The sequence below is a fragment of the Lissotriton vulgaris genome, chromosome 5 (assembly GCF_964263255.1).
Source record: "Lissotriton vulgaris chromosome 5, aLisVul1.2, whole genome shotgun sequence".
NCBI classification, from domain to species: domain Eukaryota; kingdom Metazoa; phylum Chordata; class Amphibia; order Caudata; family Salamandridae; genus Lissotriton; species Lissotriton vulgaris.
In genome coordinates, this window is record NC_141693.1 from 1,257,744,534 (window position 1) to 1,257,763,743 (window position 19,210).

The 19,210-nt window shown below is 50.0% G+C and overlaps 1 protein-coding gene across 1 annotated transcript in view; it reads left to right on the forward strand.

Moving 5' to 3' along the window:
• LOC147712426 (uncharacterized) overlaps positions 1 to 19,210 on the forward strand; it is a 1,115,452-nt gene that overhangs the window by 974,490 nt on the left and 121,752 nt on the right. Inside the window, exon 15 of the mRNA XM_086919651.1 lies at positions 5,470 to 6,281. Coding sequence (XP_086775777.1) covers positions 5,470 to 6,281 — 812 coding nt within the window. The remainder of the gene's footprint in view (positions 1 to 5,469; positions 6,282 to 19,210) is intronic.

Here is a 19,210-nt window from a genome sequence, read left to right on the forward strand (position 1 = left end):
CATGGTCACACTTAGTTAATCTGCAGCCACTGGCTTCAGCCCTTGAAGACATACTAGTGTGGTGTGGTGTATACACCTACCTACTCTAGTGGGACTACTAAACTCTCTCTTGAGTTGTAGAAAGGGTGTGCTAAGCCCTTGACACACAACTCGAAGTTCAGTAGAACGTACTTTATTCTGTTCTTGATTTTTATGTACCTATAGTGGTTTTCAGTTAGTCACTCAATGAGATTATCTGGTAAAGTAGTAGCAAGCTTGAATCCAACCGCTGCACTCCAATGTGAGAAGTTGGCCTGGCATATGCTGTCCACTAGTTATAGTGGTCAACCCTTATTGATGATAGGTTTAAAGACAACCTTTATTGAAAGCTATCCTAGTGGTAGCAATGGAGAGCAGCCTTTAGGCTAAATCTTGAAGGACTGTAAAGCAGATTGGTTTACCTGATTATAAAGATTATAACCTCTTGAATGTCTAAATGAAAGGAGACCCACACGAGGTATATATAAAATATATGTATTTATTACTAAACACTCTGTAGTAATGTATTTAAGAGATTACAGAGGAAGATACACAATATAAACACAATAGAACTTCAGTAAATAGCACAATATACAATGGGTCCCAGGGGGAGAGCAAACCATATATTAAGAAAGTGGTATATGAACCACGACTTGACTAGACACAGTGCCTAGAGCACGTAGAATCGCTGGGACCCCAAGGAACCACCCAAGGTAGTGTCTCAGGGGACCCTCGGGGGACGCATGTAGTGTGGGAACACAGCCGCGAGTGCCCTTAGCTTCTATGGGGAAAGTCGCGGTTGGAATTTTAAAGTTAAAGGACACTTAGGAGAGGACTTTGAGCAAACCCCTTTAGACTTAAGGGGTTCTAGGGCGAACACCGATGGGAGCACCGGAGTACTCGAGTTACCTCACCCAGGGAAGCCGGGTGCATAGGTGTCAAATGCTGCCGGGAATCGTCGTCGTTTTCAATCGACCTGCAGCAAAGTGCTGCTGGCGTGAAGGAGAAAAGTGTCCGTGTGATCCAAGCCTGGATCGAATATGTGCAGAACCTGAAAACAAAGGGGACAGAGTCTGGGTCACTTGCCAGTGACCAGGGGCACAGTAGACAAATGCCCACCCATGTTTGGTGTTTTAGGTGCGAAGAGGTGAAGCTTGACTCTGCAGCGATGAGGACCAGGAGGCGTCGACGACAACCAGTTGCTAGATTTGAGCTGTCCCATGAAGGATGTCGAGTTCTGCGGCGTCGGTGCTCGGATTGAACACAACAAGTCTTGGCAACAGCAACCCACGCAGGAAGAGAAAAGATGCTTTGCTGTGGACCAGCAAGGTCGTGGGGACTCCCCAAGCGATGGAGAGTCAGGGCATGTCTGGAGCAACCAGGTAAGCCCAAGGACAGTTAAAGTTGCATTCTCAGGGACCCACAGGTCGACGGACCAGTGTTCACGAAGGTACCTCAAGAGAAAACACAAAGGGTATCTCAAGGAACACTTGTGGAGTGTAGGCCGGCATTCTTCAGTGGAATTGCTGCTCGGTTCCACGGTCCCCACGAGGGCTACGGGTATCAGCTTTGCTGGGAAGTCGGGTCGCCCTCTGGGAAGTCTGGGAACCCACCTCCTGTGTTGCAAATTCTTCGGAGTCCTGCGGGAGCTTTGGAGATGCAAACCAGTCAGATACCTCTTTGGTGCCTGCCACGCAGGGGAGTAACTCCTTTACTCTAAGAGAGATTCTTCAGTCATCTATCGCCTTGTAGATCGTCGCAGTTCCAGGATTCAGTATCAGAGTTTCGTCCAGGTAAATCGAAGGTCCTGTAGTCAGGGGTTCCTACTTTATACCCAAGGAAGGGGTGGGAGAAACTCTGGGGACCCACCTATGGGAGGGTTTGGAAAGAGGAGTGGCTACACCCATTTCCTTTGTCCATTTTCGCGCCAAAGCAGGGGCTTGTAGCCCCTGTAACCGGTTTGACCTGGGCTATGCCCAGGGGCACCAAATGTCCCCCGTGCCAACTTCAAAGTACTCTTGGAGTGCACCCACCCATCTCCAATACCCTGAAGCCTGTCTGGGAGGTGGTTACACCTCCCTGTGACAGGGAGCCTATTGTCCTGGCCTCCCCTGCCGGAGTTTCGTCCAGCAGCAGGAGGCCAGACTCATGTCAGTGGCTGCAGCATCCATTTTGTGATGCCAGGGTTCTGTTAAGCTGGTACCGAGTGTACCGGTGTGGCCATGTTTCTCCCTCTACATAACATAACATAACATAACAGGCGTATTTGTAAAGCGCAGGTTCACCCCAGCAACGGGGCATCCTGGCGCTGAAATAACAGATGTATATCTAGGAGGGTAGAATCGTACCTCCGCCGCCAGTACTGGCGGGGAGGTATAATTCCAAGGTGTTTTGACACCAAACGCAACATGTTTCCTTGCAGCCATTCGAAAGTTAGCATTTACCGTGAGGTTATAATGCACTTAAGAGTATATGGTCTGGCTGCATCACAGAATAACCCCGTACAATAGATTCCGAAGGCTGCAGAGGGACCCTGCTCATGCATGGGCACCCTCTCACACAAAGCCCAGAACCCTGCCTTCAGGATTGATAAGGCCTGCCATTGGGGTGACTGATAAGTTTATATGTGCAGTGATAAGGTAGATATAGGGAACCTATATCTAAGTAAGGGGTGCATACACCACCTTAGACAGGCTGCTGTAGCAGACCTGTGGTGTCATTTTCGAAGGCTGCCCAGGGGTGGCATAATACATGCTGCAGCCCCTGGTAGGCCTCTGGAGTACATGGAATCATTTTAGAGAGGAAGCAGCTAGGCTGGAGTCCTGGATAGCAGGACCCCAGCCAGACTAAAGTCGAAAAACAGTGAAACATCATCAAAAAGTGGGAGTAACTATATTATGGTGTATACAGTTCGATCACTGATTGCAGCCACGAGAGGGCAGCAGAGAGCAGCGGACAGCAGCGGACAGTCCAAGAGCCGCAGCAACCGGTGTGCAGCGAGGCCGCCGCCGCCGCCATCGCGATCAGAGAAAGAACCGGGTGACAGGGGACCGGTGCCGGTGCTAGAGCCGGAGCAGGAGACCAGAGCCAGAGCTGCTGCGGCCGCCGCAGCCGCAGCCCGCAGTCATAACGCGGCCGTGACGCGGCGGCAGTAAAGGGGGAAAGGAGAACGGAGAACGGATACAGCGGAAACAGCGGTGAAAAAGCGGAGCGTGGGACTGCGGTAAGCACACAGTAACACCCCTTCCCCGCCGCAACCGCCTGCAACCACCGCCACCGCTAACTGCCCACCGCGGCCTCACCTGTCACGCAGCCGAGCAGCCAGCTGATGTACTTGACGGGCGGCCCCCACCTTCACTTGCAGTTACTGGAGGCGCTTTAGAAAAGCGACATAGAAGGTGGGGAGTGAGAAGCGAACGGCAGGTAGGCAGGCAAAATCCTGCAGAACATTGCTTCACCCCCTGCTCCCCCCGCCGCGACCGCACGCCTACCACAGCTACCTGCCACAGCGCCTGTCACCTGCCGCAGCGCCAGTGAGAGAGATCGACGAGCAGATCAAACGGATCCCACGTGCTGCCAGCTGAGGCCACAGAAGCCACAGAAGCCATAAAAGCCTCAGGCAAATAGCAGGCAAATGATAAACAAGCAAGCAAGCGATAATAGCTAACCGTTAATCAGCCAAAGCAGCCGTGGGTGTATCCGGCGTGAGTCTCCCACTTGAAGTCGCCAAACACCACTTGCAACTTGTATCCCTCCCCCAGCACAAGCCCTGGACTCGCAGCAGCCGCCGCAGGGAGCCCAGTGCATGCTCCAATCCAGCAGGAAACTCTAGGAGTCTCCTATAGACTATAGACTCCTATAGACTCCCACAGACTCCATCCTCTACCTGGGCTCAACCGAATAGCAGCAGCCTAGGAGCCGGCAAGCCACTCAAAACCAACCCTAAAATGAGGACCAGAAACTCAACCCTACTCCAACCCCAGGAGAGGCCCCGACCACATAGCTCCGCCAAGAGACGGAAGGCGAAGCTATTTTATCCCCCAGTATTAGAACTAGGAGGATCTTATCAAGGCCCAGGGCCCTGGGATGGGGATCACCCAGGTGCAGCAGGAGCAACAGGAGCAACGCCAACTTTTCCGGTATCTCACATTGTCTTCAACGTGGAACCGCCGGCCCCTTCCTCCCCAGTCCATCGCTCGACTGACCACACGGGGAAGCCCCATAGCCCCCCGAAGCTGAACGCGCACAAGGCCAGGCCCTACACCAAAGAACACCCAATTTGCTCCGCTGGGATTAGAGACATAAGAAGCTTTTTGAACCCTAAACCGTCCTCTCCCTCCGCTTGCCCCATGTCTCTGGCCAGCTCACCCACTACAAAAGCAAAGGAGGAAGGGCCGAGCCCCACACAAATAAGTCCCCGGGCCAATAGGATTCCCCTCTCACCAACAATACTCACACTCCCGCACGGATTACCCCCCAAATTTAAGACCTCGGACACGGTGGCACTTGGGCCCACCCACGCAAACATCACGGCCCAGACTCTTCCCCCGCCAGAGGACCGTCCGTGGAGCAGCCCTCCTTCAACCAAAACGAATATGCACAACATTTCCGATAGTACCCACTTCGACAAGAAAGGAGGCACAATTTCCTCCACCACAGAGATGCATACAGATCTGACCTCCGGGCCCCCCGACACAAAGGAAGGTGCAACCCGACAATCATTCGACAGGACCCTAACCCACCCATTGAACATACCAGTACCAGGCCACCCGGTACACGACAAAACGCCCCTGGCATCGCCCTCTGACAGCGGTCCCGCAAACACAAGCCACCTATCACTTATTAGTGAAGCCCTCGTCTCAATGACAGGAGCAGCGATAATGCACGCGGACAAGCTTGATGTGCAGATTAACATCCTACAAATAGTGGCAAACTTGATATCCGGGATAGACTCAAAACTGGACAACTTGAATGCCCTGATACGCAGAGCACAGGACAGCACACAATTCAAGCCAGTGCAATGTAGCTGCAGCCCGATCCTGCACAGCCTTGAAAAACTTCCAAATATCATGACCACCTTGATAGAGGATCTCAAGGGCGAGGTAAACAAAAAAAACTGCCAGAAGAGCATGCCACTAATCACACAGGGTCTCGCCCAGGCACACTCCATGGATAATACCCCAGCATATCCTTGCCCAAGCAGCTCGGAAAAGCATGCTCAACTGGCTTCGCCAAATGTTGGTGGAACAAGAATCACCCGGACCAAGGCTGAAAGCCACGCCCCGCAACAAACTCGCAAGCCACTTAGTCCTGGGTCACAAAACCTGTCAAGGAAAAACAAGAAAAAACTGAGAAAACTCAACAAGGAGAAGAAAAATAACGCATATGCAACCAGCGCCATTCACAATTGGTTACGACCCAATAAGCAGCCCCCCGATAACACCTTCACAGATGAAACACCTAACCTGGCAGACCCAAAACACACCGCAGAAGCTATCGGCCCATCTACCGGAAACTCACACACACTCACCTCAGCTAAGGAACCAAGCCTGCCACCTCTCTCAGCGGCCCCTCAACCGGTCACAGCGCCAATAACACAAAAACAAGCGCATGAATCACAGCTAAACTGCCATGATGAAGCCACTCAACACAAGCAGGAGCCCAGCCAATCCAACTTCCAGAACATAGCGCAAACCAAGTTTCCAGCGAGTGGAGCATTTGACTCAGACAACTCAAAAACCACCAACAACACCATTGGAGACTTCCAGAGAGCCCCCCTAGGGTCAACATCCCTTAAAATGGAGCATGCCGTCTACAGGCCACTGAATAAGAACCACCAACCCAGCATAACGCCCACGGAGGCATCTCAACTCTCAACAGGACCAAACCAGCAGACAAACTCTTATCAGCCCGGTCTGACAATGCCACCTCCAATTGAGACCCTGGGAAAAATTTGGCTCAACGAGGCCAGCTCTAGTCAAGCAAATGCTAAGGACCGGAAAATACTGTTATATCCTGAATACACCTCGCAAGGAAAATGGGACATCCTCAACCGAAGTAACCTTTTAACACTGTGCGCAAACATCCCGGGACTGGAAGGTATAAATACCACAGACATCGAAACCATCTCCTTCCTGCCCCCGGATGCGGAGGAAAAAAACGAAACCACGGAACTAACCTTCAACAGCCCAAACCAGGCGGAGGCACTGAGGAACCAACATTCCCTACTGGAAAGCTGGGGCATAAAGATAAAGGCAAAGCCGGTACAAAAATACCCTTCAATCTTAAAAACCTTTAACCCACACTTTAAGCCGGACAACCAGGAACAGGGAGTGGCTGATTTTACACGCATAAACGCTCATTCCACCCACCGGCCAAAAGCCGCGTCCGTTCTTCAGGGGTGCAAAGGTAGCACAAACAACAGCTCAATCAATGGAACCCCAGTCAAGATCACAACCAACCCCAGTCAAGGGAAACGACTGTGCATAACTAGGGGTCACGAAAGCAACGACTGGTCCTGGCTGTCATCAGCACTAAGTCCCAGCCCCTAATACACTTTGCAGTGCAAACTTAGACGGAACCCCTAAACACACTGCCAGCATGCGAGTAAAAACTTTAAATAAAAAGAAAACTACAGAGAGTTTAAAAATACTGACGTGGAACGTCTCCGGACTCAAAAAGCTGCTACTAAACCCAGTTGCGGTGAAATTCCTGGAGGAAGCAGATATCATATGCACACAGGAAACTTGGCTGATCCAACCGCTATCGCTAAGAGGATACGCAGAATATAGCAAAGCAGCAAAAAAGACCAATATATTCGGAAGACCCTCAGGGGGGTCTTGCATCTATATAAAACACTCATTGAATACCGAATTCAAGGAACTCCATAATCAACCAGACAACATGCAGGCGGGCATCCTGAAATTCCCCCTCTCCACCGATGGTATTGCCCCCATACTATTAATCAATATCTATCATAACCCACAGGAGAACACATCTAACTCGCTCTCACTCGCAAACCATCTCGAAACTTTACTGCTATGCCATCCATCATTAGACAGCATTATCCTCGGCGACTTCAACATCCACAACATAGGGGCCTCTACTGAGAAAAACCAACAGCGTGGGGCGACTAAAGCATTGAATGATCTTTTGAAATCCTACAAACTGGCGACGGCCCACACACTGCTCTTAAAGAACACCCCGGGAGCCTTGATCGGTCACACGTACAACAATAAAACGACGATCGATTATATCATCTTAAGCGACAAATTGCATGACAAAATGACAAACTTCACGGTTCACCATCGCAACGACAGCGACCACGCAGCTCTAACAATCACTATGAACCTATCAGTGAAATTACGCTACAATCCCGCATGCATCGGGGCATCGGACGGCCAAGAATTAATAAAGCTGCCTAGAAGAATCAAATGGGGACAGGTAGCCACCGCAACTTTTAACAACTGGGCAAATACGTGGGCAGGCTGGCCCCCGCGCAAATACAACCAGGAGGCAATAGCAACATGGGAAAGATCCACCATGACCCTAGCGGCAGAACTCCGGGGTTGCGGGGACAAACCTAGGGCAATTCACTGGCACCCCCCGACGGCCTTCGGACTCAACGTAGAAATTAAAACAAGTGCTAAGGACTTAAACAAAAAACGAAAAGCCCACAGCAAAAACCGTACAACCGAAAATAAACTTCAACTGCAGGAGGCCGCAAAGAGCCACTCCAAAAAAGTGTGGGCTGCAAAGCGTAATCACTGCGAGGCACAGTGGCTGAAAATCTTCGAACTATTGAGCCCTGGCAAATCACAAGAGTTCTGGAGCTACATAAGCCATCTTGGCCGAGGCACAAACCATAGAGAAAACTCCCTTGAGGCATCGGTCTGGGTCTCTCACGTAAAAGCGCTCTACTATGAAGAAGGACCAACCACCCAGCCACACAACACAACCCCATCAAAAGTGAATCCAGTCACAATCACCGACCTAATGCCTCCCCCCGGAAAATCTCTAGTGTCTAAAATATTAAAAAAAATCAGAGCAAACGGCGCACCGGGCCCTAACGGCCTCCCAGGCCACTTGTTTAAATCAAACATTGAATTCTGGTCCGAAAATTTGACCTACTTGTTTTCTGACTGCTGGCTATCGGGGGCCGTGCCCGCTTCATGGCGAGGCTCACTCCTGCACCCAATTCACAAGAAAGGGACCAAATCGGATCCAATAAACTACCGCATGATCGCCCTGTTGGACATCGAGGGCAAAGCCTATGCAAGTGCCATCTTGAAGGACCTCACAGACTGGGCAAGTAATGAAAATCTTCTGCCATTCTGTCAAACCGGCTTCAGACCAGGTTCCTCGACTGTAGATAACATCACAGCACTCTCTTACCTAGTCAATCGAGCACGGCTACGCAAAAGCCTCCCATTATTCGCCTGCTTCATCGATTACTCAGCCGCGTTCGACGGAGTAGACCGCTCCATCTTATGGAGAAAGTTGGTCCATTGGAACATCGACCCTTCTTTGCTAAGAGCGATACAATCCCTCTATCAAAACACCTGGGTAAGAATCAAACTCTCTAATGAATCTGCAACCGACAAGATAGCCACGAACCGTGGCTTAAAACAAGGGTGCGTGTTAGCACCCCTGCTGTTCAATTTATATACAGCAGACATGGAGATGGCCTTGACTGGGGCCGCCTTAGCAACTCCAAAGATCGGGGCAATCAAAATACATTTCATGCAGTACGCGGATGATCTCGTAATCCTTGATCACACAAAAATAGGACTTCAAAAGGCACTCACCGCTTTGGCAATATATAACAACAAAAACAGACTGGTAGCAAATCCGACAAAATCAAAAATAGTCATCTTCGGGCACTATCCCAAAAAAAAAAGAGCAAAATGGAGCCTCGGCCAGCTGACCCTGGACAACATCCAGAAATACGTGTACCTAGGGGTCACCTTCCATGAATCGGGACTGTGCGGGTCACATCTAAAGAAAATCCAGGGCAAAGGGAAGACCATCACCTTTGCCCTTTGCAAACTACAAGCTTCCCTACACAGCCCATCAGCAGTTGCCATCCAAAGAGTCCTCAAGGCCAAATTAATTCCGGCCCTAAACTACGCACAACAGGCGTATCCAGGCAAACTTAATAAGGAGATGGAAAAAATCCACTGCGGGGCATACAAGAGACTATACCATCTACCGAAATGCACAAGAAACACCTTAATTCGCCTGGAATTCGCCCTTAACCAACAAACGCTGGAAGAGATGGCGGCCCTAAGTAAATATTACTACCTCACAACAGCGGCACGCGACAACACACTGAAGGCCGTCTTGAAATACATCTTTATTGAACCAGGGAACCCTTGGTCAGCCATCCTTGAAACAGCCAAAACGCAACTGAACCTGGCGATTGAGTCGTGGAACCCAGATCTGGTCAATTACACGACCATCAAACACGTGATAAAAAAGCAAGTGCGTGCACGCTCCCGGGACCTGGACCTGGAGTCCCTCACGAAAAGAGCCTTTCACGAGTCCCTATGCCTGCCGCACACCGTGCATAACCCTCGAAACCATCTCACGCAGGCCGTGGGCCTCTCAGCACTCCACAAGATTCTCGCCTACAGACTGCACCCCCTGCCGCTCAAAGAACTATATCACCCGGGAACAGCGGGCATGGGGCCTCGGGAATGCAGACTCTGTAATTATAAACGTGAATCATTGGCCCACCTACTTTTCTGCTGCCCCGCCCTACGTGCACCCCGCACCCTCTACCTCAGGCCCATTCTTAGGGACGCCGGGTCACGTACAGCTAAGGAAGCAATCCATCAACTATTCACCTTGAGTATACCGAAACAGATGGCCTCATTTGGAAAATTCATACAACAGACTCGGACCGAGTTGATGGCTGCCAAGGCCACGCAGGAATAGAGACCTTGTTGTGGGGCACTGGGCGTCCCGCCTCGATCACGGACTGAGTGTGTCCTTCTGAACTTTGACAACTCGCCCGCAGAAACACCTTTGGTTTTAACTTTTGTAATTTTATACTTTGGTTTTAATGTAATGGTTTTAAGTAACCACACAATAAAAGTTATTCATTCATTCATTCATTCATTCATTCATTCATTCATTCATTCATTATAAGAAGCAGATCCTACTCTCCTACATTTCCCTCTTTCTCTCTCTCTCTCTCTCTCTCCCTCTCTTTTTCTCGCTCTCCCTCTCTCTATCTCTCTATTTCGCTCACTCTCTCTGTCCTTTGATGAGCGCAGGACACACCTTCTTTCCTAGATGTTTGTCTTGCAGGCTGAGACCTACAGATTGTCCTGAGGAGACCCGCCATAACTCTTCTAAATGGTTGTTTTGTGTTTTTTTGAACAAAATGTTTTGTTTGGTAATTCAAAGATGAATGAGTGATTCTCCTTTTTCTGAACACACATGCATGTTAATTGTTGTAATTGTACGACATCAAGTGAATTGTATTGTGCATGATTTCGTGGAGTTGATGTAACATATCTTTGTCCGAGGGCGGGGTCCTGGGGGTGGTGGGTGTTGTGGCCCTCTTGGGGCTCCGGGCTGCATGTTCAATAGCTCCATGGCATCTGTTTTTCTTCAGGTGTGGCTCTGGGCTCCCTTTTCTGGTGCAGGTAGTCATCCGACTTTACACCAGGTCAGAGCAGGTGTTAATTTCCTGCTGCTAACGTGCCTTATCGCCTGTTTTGGGATCTTATCGCCGAACTAGCTGGTCATTGAGAACGTTGCGGAGTGGTGATGTTGCGACTTTTTGCATGGGAACGCCTACTCTGCATCTCATTCGCGATAATTGACGGGCTTATCTGTGGTGATGTTTTTTGCGGCTCCTATCGCAGGTAAACTGGTGATATCAGCTGTTAGCACCAGCTCGTGAATGGGGCGATAAATGTATTGCTGCTTTGGCTGGTATAAAGTGCTGATAACTCAGTGATAAATCCTTGAGAATATACCCCACAATACTTATGAAATAGAGCACGTAAGTAGCACAAATTCACAATGCTCTCCAGGGGGAGAACAAACCATATACTAAAATAGTGGAATGCTAACCTTGACTCAAGATAAGAGTGGACCCAGAAGACGTAGAAGAGCTGTGGACCCAAGGACCACCCAATGTGAGTATCTAGGAACCGGTAGTTGCTAAACAGCCCTACCCCACAACCCCCTTTTTAACATTCCCAGCCAGGGAAGCGAATAAAATTATTTTTTCCACTAGCCAGGGAATTTTTAACCTTTTTTAATCACTTCTTTAGGTCCCTACACCTCACCACCTCCACTGTCGCTGCACAAACACATAGTCTTTCACCACAAAACTATAGTGCTCCCGCGTAGCTCGTAGGTCGCAGCACGCCCCGCCCCGTAGAGGGACGGGAAGACCCCCATGATGAAGCATGACACTAAGGGACTCTTAGTGTGTGAGGGGTATTTTAAAAGCACATAGTGCCTTCATCCCACCGGTTAGATGAAGAGCCAACCTCCTTTTCAAAAATATATTTATAAAAAACCCTTAAAAATAAACACTTGCACTTTTTTCTTGATAGAATCTTTTTGTTTATATGAGTATCTAGGAACCCCACGGATTTCGTGTGCACAGTGGGTAAATTACCTCATGCTCAATGTTAGACCTTGGGTAAGTCGCAGTTGCATTTTAAAAGAAAAAGGACCCTTCCCAGCGGACCCTGAAGACACCCTGTGGAAGATGGAATGTTGGAGAGTCACCCCGCCTGTGGATACCCCAGGAACCAGGATACCGGGTGCATAGGTGTCAAGTGATGTCAGAAATTGATGTAGGCCACAGTGGGGGACTTCAGGAAAGTTGCTGCTGGAGAAGAAGATGAAGGAGTCTGGTGGACCCCAGAGGTGGATTCAAGTTGAGAAGAACCTGCAAGCAGAGGAGACAGAGTCTATGCCAGTCAGGAGAGAACAGGAGGCATGGAAGACAAATTCCCACCGATGTCGAATATGCAGGAGAGGTTGAAGGTGCGCTTGTAGTTGCAGCTGTGTGGACCAGGTGATGCTGTGGAAGACCAGGAGCTGTTCACGAGCTGACCCACATCGGATGTGGAGAGCCAGGGGGTCAGTGTCTGGCAGGGGCACCAACAAGTCTTGGCAGCGGTAAACAACACAGTAGATGCAAAAGTTGTAATGTTGGGACCAGTCAGATACAAATGACTCACCATGAGCAGGTAAACCGGAACAGGCCCATAGAAAGCAGGGGAGCCCACTGGAGCCAAAGAAGACCCTCAAGAGGACCCACGGGCCTGCGGCACAGGAGTCGCAAGAGGACCTCGAGCAGCTCACAGATGAAAAAGGCCTACGGTGCAGAGGAAGTGGTGAAGGCTAAATCTTGGCTGCAGGAGTTGCATGATGTTGGAGCTTCTTGGAGCCCGAAGATCTCTGGAGGAGGGAGCCAACAAGCTTTGGCAACGGCAAATCGACGCGCTGCACAGGGGTGCTGTGCCAGCGGTTCCTACGAGGGATACTGGCCTCAAATCAGTATGAAGATAGTGCAGGCCTCGAGGGAGTTACAGAATCACCAGCTGTGTTGCTGAGCCTTTCGGAGTCCGTGGGAGCCCTGGATCAGGAGACCGGTCATCTGTCTTGCGGTGCCTGCAGATGCAGGGGAGTGACTCCTTCATTCCAAGGGAGATTCCTTCAAGTGTCTTGGATGTCCACAGCCTAGTGAAGAACTTGTATAGAGCACCGACAAAGATGTTGCAGAAGACCAGCAGGATGATAAGACCCGGAGCAGCATGAATCTTCCCCGGTGCAGTCTCGTTTCCAAAGTGAAGTCCAGACTTTCCAGACGGTCAAAGTTGAATTAGTATGTGAATTGAATCTTGTCCCATGATGCATTATGGGACCTACCCATAGCTAAGCCCTTAAGTACCCTTAGGAAAGGGTTTGGATGATTCAGGGGTCTGTCCCAGAGGAGGGGTCAGACAGTAGGGCGGATACTCCAGTGTCCTTTGTCCAGTTTCATGCCAGAACGGTAGCCAATGGCTCCCTGAACTGGTTTGAACTGGAGTATGCAAGGGGGGCGCAAAATGTGCTCTTCAAGTAGTCTCAATGGCGCTGGAAAGCGCCCCACCCTCCCCAATACACTAAACCCTGGCTGCGAGATGGTCACACCTCCCTGTGACAAGATAGCTATTGTTCTGCCTTTCCCTGCTCGAGCTTGGCTCAACAGCAGGAAGGTAGAATTGTGTCTCTGGCCAGCATCAGCCCTAGCTTGCTGTCCAGTTATGGAAGACAGGCACCGGGAGCGCTGAGGGCCTCCCAGAGGAGCTTTACAGTACATGAAATCATACCTCTCACACCGTTTATGGTGTGGAGGTATGATTCTAACATGTTTCATGTCAAACATGACACTGTTTGATGCAGCCAGTTTAGAGATGGTCATCGCATATTGATGCATGGCCACTCTATATGTTATTATGGCTGGTGCACTTGCAACCCGGGATAATGGACTCTGAAGGTTGTAGGGGTGCCCCGCTCATGCAGGTGCACCCTCACACTTAGAATCAAGCACCCTGCATTCAGGATTGAAAGGCCTGCCCTAGGGGTAACTTATAGGTTTTAAGTGTAGTGACCTCAGATACAAGAAAACGTATATCTGTCGTAAGTGGTGCTAGCACCAGCTTACACAGGCTGCAATGGCAGGCTTGTAATCACAGTTTGAGTGGACTCTCATGGGTGGCATAATACATACTTCAGCCCTTGGTAGACCCCTGGTGTACCTTTGCCCTGGGTACCTTAATATAGTATACTATGAACTTATCTGGGTACACCAGTAGCCAACCTGGAGCATACCTAAGTGCTCACCATGTCCATGGAAGCATAGAGACTGGGGTCCTGGTTAGCATGATCCCAGAAAGACTAGCCAGAAAAACATAATGCCACCAGTAAAACGTGAGGGTGACCATGAAAGCAGATCCTACATTCCTACAACATACCTGCTATTGTGAGAAGTAGGTCTGGATAAGGTGCTGTCTGACATCTTCACCTTCATCTTCCTCACTATCACCTTCTCGAAACGGCATTTCCTGGTCCCCACCTGATGGGTTTTTGTGGCCTGCATCATCATCAATGAGAGGGACGTTGTGTCTGAGGGCAATGTTGTGGAAGATGCAGCAGGCCACGTTGATCTGACACACCTTCCCAGGTGAGTAGAGGAGGGCCCCACCACTCTTGTCCAGGCTTTGGAATCTGGCTTTCAGGAGCCCGAAAGCCCACACCACTGGCCGACGTGTCCTGCCATGAGCCTCTTGGTAGAGGACTTCCCCTGGGGTTGTGGGATTTCACAGTGGGATGAACAGCTGTGGCATGCTTGGATACACTGAGTCATCTAGAGGTCAGAAATATAGTTGTGCGCAATGTTACCACACGCACTTAGAACATCTTGCTTGACATTACCCAATGCAGAGCTTACACACATAACACTTACCAACAAGTTAGGCCCTCTCCAGTCTGAATAGTGACAGCAGCTGTGGAATGCTGTTGTTCCATAGTATTAAGCTGTCATGTGCAGATCCCGGGTACTTGGCACAGGCCACGGTGATGTACAAATCTGCCAGGCAGACAACTTACATGTTATTGGAATGAACGTGCTTCCTATTTTGGTATACCTGCTGACGGGTGTGTGGTGGTACTAAGCCAAAATATGTGCCATCTATGGATCCAATGACATATGGGATGTGACCAAGCCCAAACATATCTGCCTTCACAGTGGCCAAATGCTTAAGCAGTAGAAACGGGATGTAAGTGCCAACTTGTTTCAACAGAGCTGCAAGCACCTCTGTGAGCACCATACTGAACATCGCTTGCAACATCCCACCAGATGTGGCAACTGAATTGGAAAGTACCTGTGGCAAAAAAATGCAAGATGGCGAACACCTTCACAAGTGGGGTGATATTGTGTAGGTTTTTAAGTTCAGGTGATACGTCTGGCTTAAGGTGATCAGTCAGGTCCAAAATTGTCTGGCGATCCAAACGGTATCCATGAATGACATGTCGAGTTTGTTTGGCCCGCCGGTATTGGAAAGGGCGATGAAGCAGAGGAAATTGTCTCCTCCTCCTATGGTACCTAGGTGAGAGACAGAAGCAACATTTAAAGTGAAGGCAGTCAGATGAGTAACATTTGTGTCAGCTGTGTTGGAAATGTACTGTGACAGCACATTCTAAACAACTTATAGGACAACACATGTGGCACCATGTCAGTTCAACTTAGCTGAACTGCCCTTGTTTGACAAGCTGACATTTTACCACGGATGCCACTGGATTCTGGGCAACTTCTTATCCAAGTAGGTACACTGTGGCATAAGGGGACGTAGCTTACTTGTGTCAGTGCTGCAGTTCCTCTACGATTAGCAGACACTTATGATAGATGTGCACAACACAGAAATCGTGTAACAGCGGCCATTACATGTGTTTACTGCCTGTGCAATGTGTAGGTCTATGTGACGATGATGTTGACGTGATGTTTCTGTACATTAAGCATTTCACAGTTCCAAAATCGCTAAAATTGCAGTTCGTAAAGAAGTGCATACGACTGCTAGGATGCTGGCAGGCTTACATAGCGATGATAACTACTAGAGGCGTCTACCGCCGGTGGTCGAGGTCCGCTGTTCTGATGCTTGCTTCCTCAGTGGTCTTTCCACAGGCAAACGTTGGGGGATGTGCTTGCAGCTTTCCAATGGCTGTGGGAATATATACCCATGGGCGCATCTGCGGCGTACAAATACTCTGCGGTTCGAATTCAGACTCATTTGCCTACAGACATTGCTGCTATCCACACCTCCTCACCATCTGCTGCTGTGTGCCACCTCTGAGAGTAACAATGCCAGGCCAAACAGGTATGAAGGCCCCGCCCTTCACTACAGAGGACCTGGAAATCTAGGTCGGAGAGGTCCTTCCCCTGTATGGCCAGCTATATGGCTCACCAGAGGAGCAGGTAAGATGGGAATGATGCTAGCAGCTCACTGGTGTCTGTTACTGTACATGCCCCAGGCAGACTAATTGCTCATCAATGTCAAGTGGAAAGTACAGACACTAACTTAATGTCCTGTCCTCAAAATCAATGACATGGCCATGTTGGATGATGTTTTCAGAGTTCAACGGCAGCAAACTATAAACGACATTAGGTCCGACTTCCACCATCTCCCAAGTCAGTGCCATGCATAGTTGACTGCATGCATGTGTCAATGTAAGTTAAGATGGCCCTACCAAGGCTGACGTGTGCCAAACTTCCATGTATGCATCATTTCGACATGTCAAAGGTTAGACAGATATCTATGTCTGTGTGCATGTCCATCAATGAAATCTCTTGATCTGTGCAAAACCCCAGGGCCACTGGGACATGTCATTTCAATGTCTAAACATATATGCTACAAATATGTGACCACTGTAGGGCCTGTCCACTCATTTGCTCCCTCTGTTGTATCTATCTAGGTCACCACCGTCTCATGTGGCGCCATTGGAAACCCATCACTTGGAAGGTGAGGCCCATGGGAGTCTTATCTTCAATGTAGCGTCCATTGCCGCAAGAGGTGGGAGGACCCACAAAGGAGTTGACACAAGATTGAACAGTTCATGCTTGGGAGGTCCTCCCCACATCATAAGTGCGCGGGCCGGACCCTGACTCTCATGATGGGCTGTATCCCGGTGGTGGCCTACCCAGGGCTAGATGGTTTTTGAGAGCCCAACAGCAGCTTGGAGGGGTTGAGTAGTGTGCTGCGCATAATGCCTAATGCCCGACCACCTTTTAAGTGTTACAAGTCAAGTCAAGTCAAGTCAGAGAATTTATATAGCGCACTACATACCCAGAGGGTCCCAAGGCGCTTAGAGAGGGGAGGAGGATTACTTGTCAAATATCCACGTTTTAAGTTGCTTTCTGAATGCTAGGTGGTTCTGGGTAAGGCGAAGGTAAGCGGGGAGTGAGTTCCATGTTTTAGCAGCCAGGCATGAGAAGGATCTGCCTCCCATGGTGGTCTTGTTGATGCGAGGTACAGTGGCGAGGGCTTGGCTGGAAGAACGTAGTTGGCGGGAGGGGGTGTAGAAGGACAGTCGTGAGTTGAGGCATTCTGGTCCGATGTCGTAGAGTGATTTGTGTGCGTGGGTTAGCAGTCGGAAAGTGATCCTCTTATTGACGGGTAGCCAGTGGAGGTCTTTAAGGTGACCGGAGATGTGTTCGTTGCGTGGGATGTCTAATATGATCCTGGCTGAGGCGTTTTGGATTCGTTGGAGTTTCTTCTGGAGTTTAGCGGTAGTGCCTGCGTTGAGGGTGTTTCCGTAGTCCAGTCGGCTCGTGACCAGAGCATGGGTGACTGTTTTCCTTGTTTCGGTGGGGATCCAGCAAAATGTTTTTCTAAGCATGCGAAGAATGTTGAAGCAGGAAGAGGATACGGCGCTGACTTGTCTATTCATTGAGAGTGAAGAGTCCAGGATGATGCCTAAGTTCTGTGCGTGGTCTGTCGGGATGGGTGCCTTTCCGAGGGCTTCCGGCCACCAGGAGTCGTCCCATGCAGAGGGGGATGTACCTAAGATGAGGACTTCTGTTTTGTCTGAGTTCAGTTTCAGACGGCTTTGTTTCATCCATTCGGCAACTTCTTTCATTCCTTCGTGTAGGTTAGTTTTGGCGGTGCTGGGGTCATTGGTGAGAGAAAGGATAAGTTGAGTGTCATCCGCGTAAGAGATGATGTTGAGGTTGTGTTGGCGGGCGATGGTTGCGAGGGGGCTCATGTATACGTTGAAGAGGGTGGGGCTGAGTGAGGATCCTTGTGGTACTCCACAGATGACTTCAGTGGCCTTGGACTTGAATGGTGGGAGGCGGACTTTCTGAGTTCTTCCGGTGAGGAACGAGGTGATCCATTCAAGTGCTTTTCCTTGGATTCCGATGTTATTGAGGCGTTGTAAAAGGGTGCTGTGGCAGACTGTGTCAAATGCTGCAGAGAGGTCGAGGAGGATGAGGGCGACTGTGTCTCCATTGTCCAGTAGAGTTCGAATGTCGTCTGTTGCTGCGATGAGGGCGGTCTCAGTGCTGTGTTTTGCTCGGAAGCCAGATTGTGAGGAGTCGAGGGATTTGTTGGCTTCGAGGAAGGCGGCGAGCTGGTTGTTGACAGCTTTCTCGATGACTTTGGCCGGGAATGGAAGGAGCGAGATGGGGCGGTAATTTTTGAGTTCAGTGGGGTCCGCTGTGGGTTTCTTCAGAAGGGCGGTGAGTTCAGCGTGTTTCCAGTCTTCCGGGAAGGTGGCGGAGTTGAGGGAGCTGTTGATGACGTCTCGGAGGTGCGGTGCTATGACGGAGTCTGCTTTGTTGAAGATGTGGTGAGGACATGGGTCTGTGGGGGATCCTGAGTGGATGGAATTCATCAGGCGGATTGTGTCCTCAGTGGAGATTGGGTTCCAGTCGTTAAGGGTGTTCACAGGGGGAGAATGTTCAGCAAAAGGTAGGGTGGGTTGGTTTCCGGGTTGGTTGTCGAAGCTGTTGTGGATGTCTGCAATCTTGTTGTGGAAGAATGAGGCTAGGGAGTCGCAGAGGGTTTGAGAGGGGGTGATGTCGTTGGAGTTGGCCGAGGGATTGGAAAATTCCTTGACGATGTTGAAAAGTTCCTTGCTGTTGTGGGGGTTGTTGTCAAGTCGATCCTTGAATGCTGTTTTCTTGGCCTTTCGGATTAGTTGGTGGTGGGTGCGGTTGGCGTTTTTGAAGGCATCCTTGGTGCTAGTAGTTGGGTCTTTTTTCCAGGCCTTTTCGAGGGAGCGGCAGAGTTTCTTGGACTTCTTAAGATCATCGTTAAACCATGAGGCCTTTTTGCTGGCAGGTTTGTTTTGACGTTTCTTCAGTGGTGCTAAGGTGTCGGCGGTGTTGGATAACCATAGGGTGAGGTTGGCGGCGGCTTCGTTTGCGTTAGAAGAGTGGGCTGGGGTGTTTAGAAGGAGCGATGCGGAGATCTGGTCCTTGGTGATTTTGTTCCAGTTTCTTTGCAGAGTTGGTTGGAGGTGGTTGGTGGGTTTTGGTTTGTTGTAGGTGAAGTGAACGCAGCTGTGGTCAGTCCAGAGGAGCTCCGTAGTGTGGTTGAAGGAGACATGATTGCTGGAGGTGAAGATGGGGTCGAGTGTGTGACCTGCGATGTGGGTGGGGGATGTGACCAGTTGT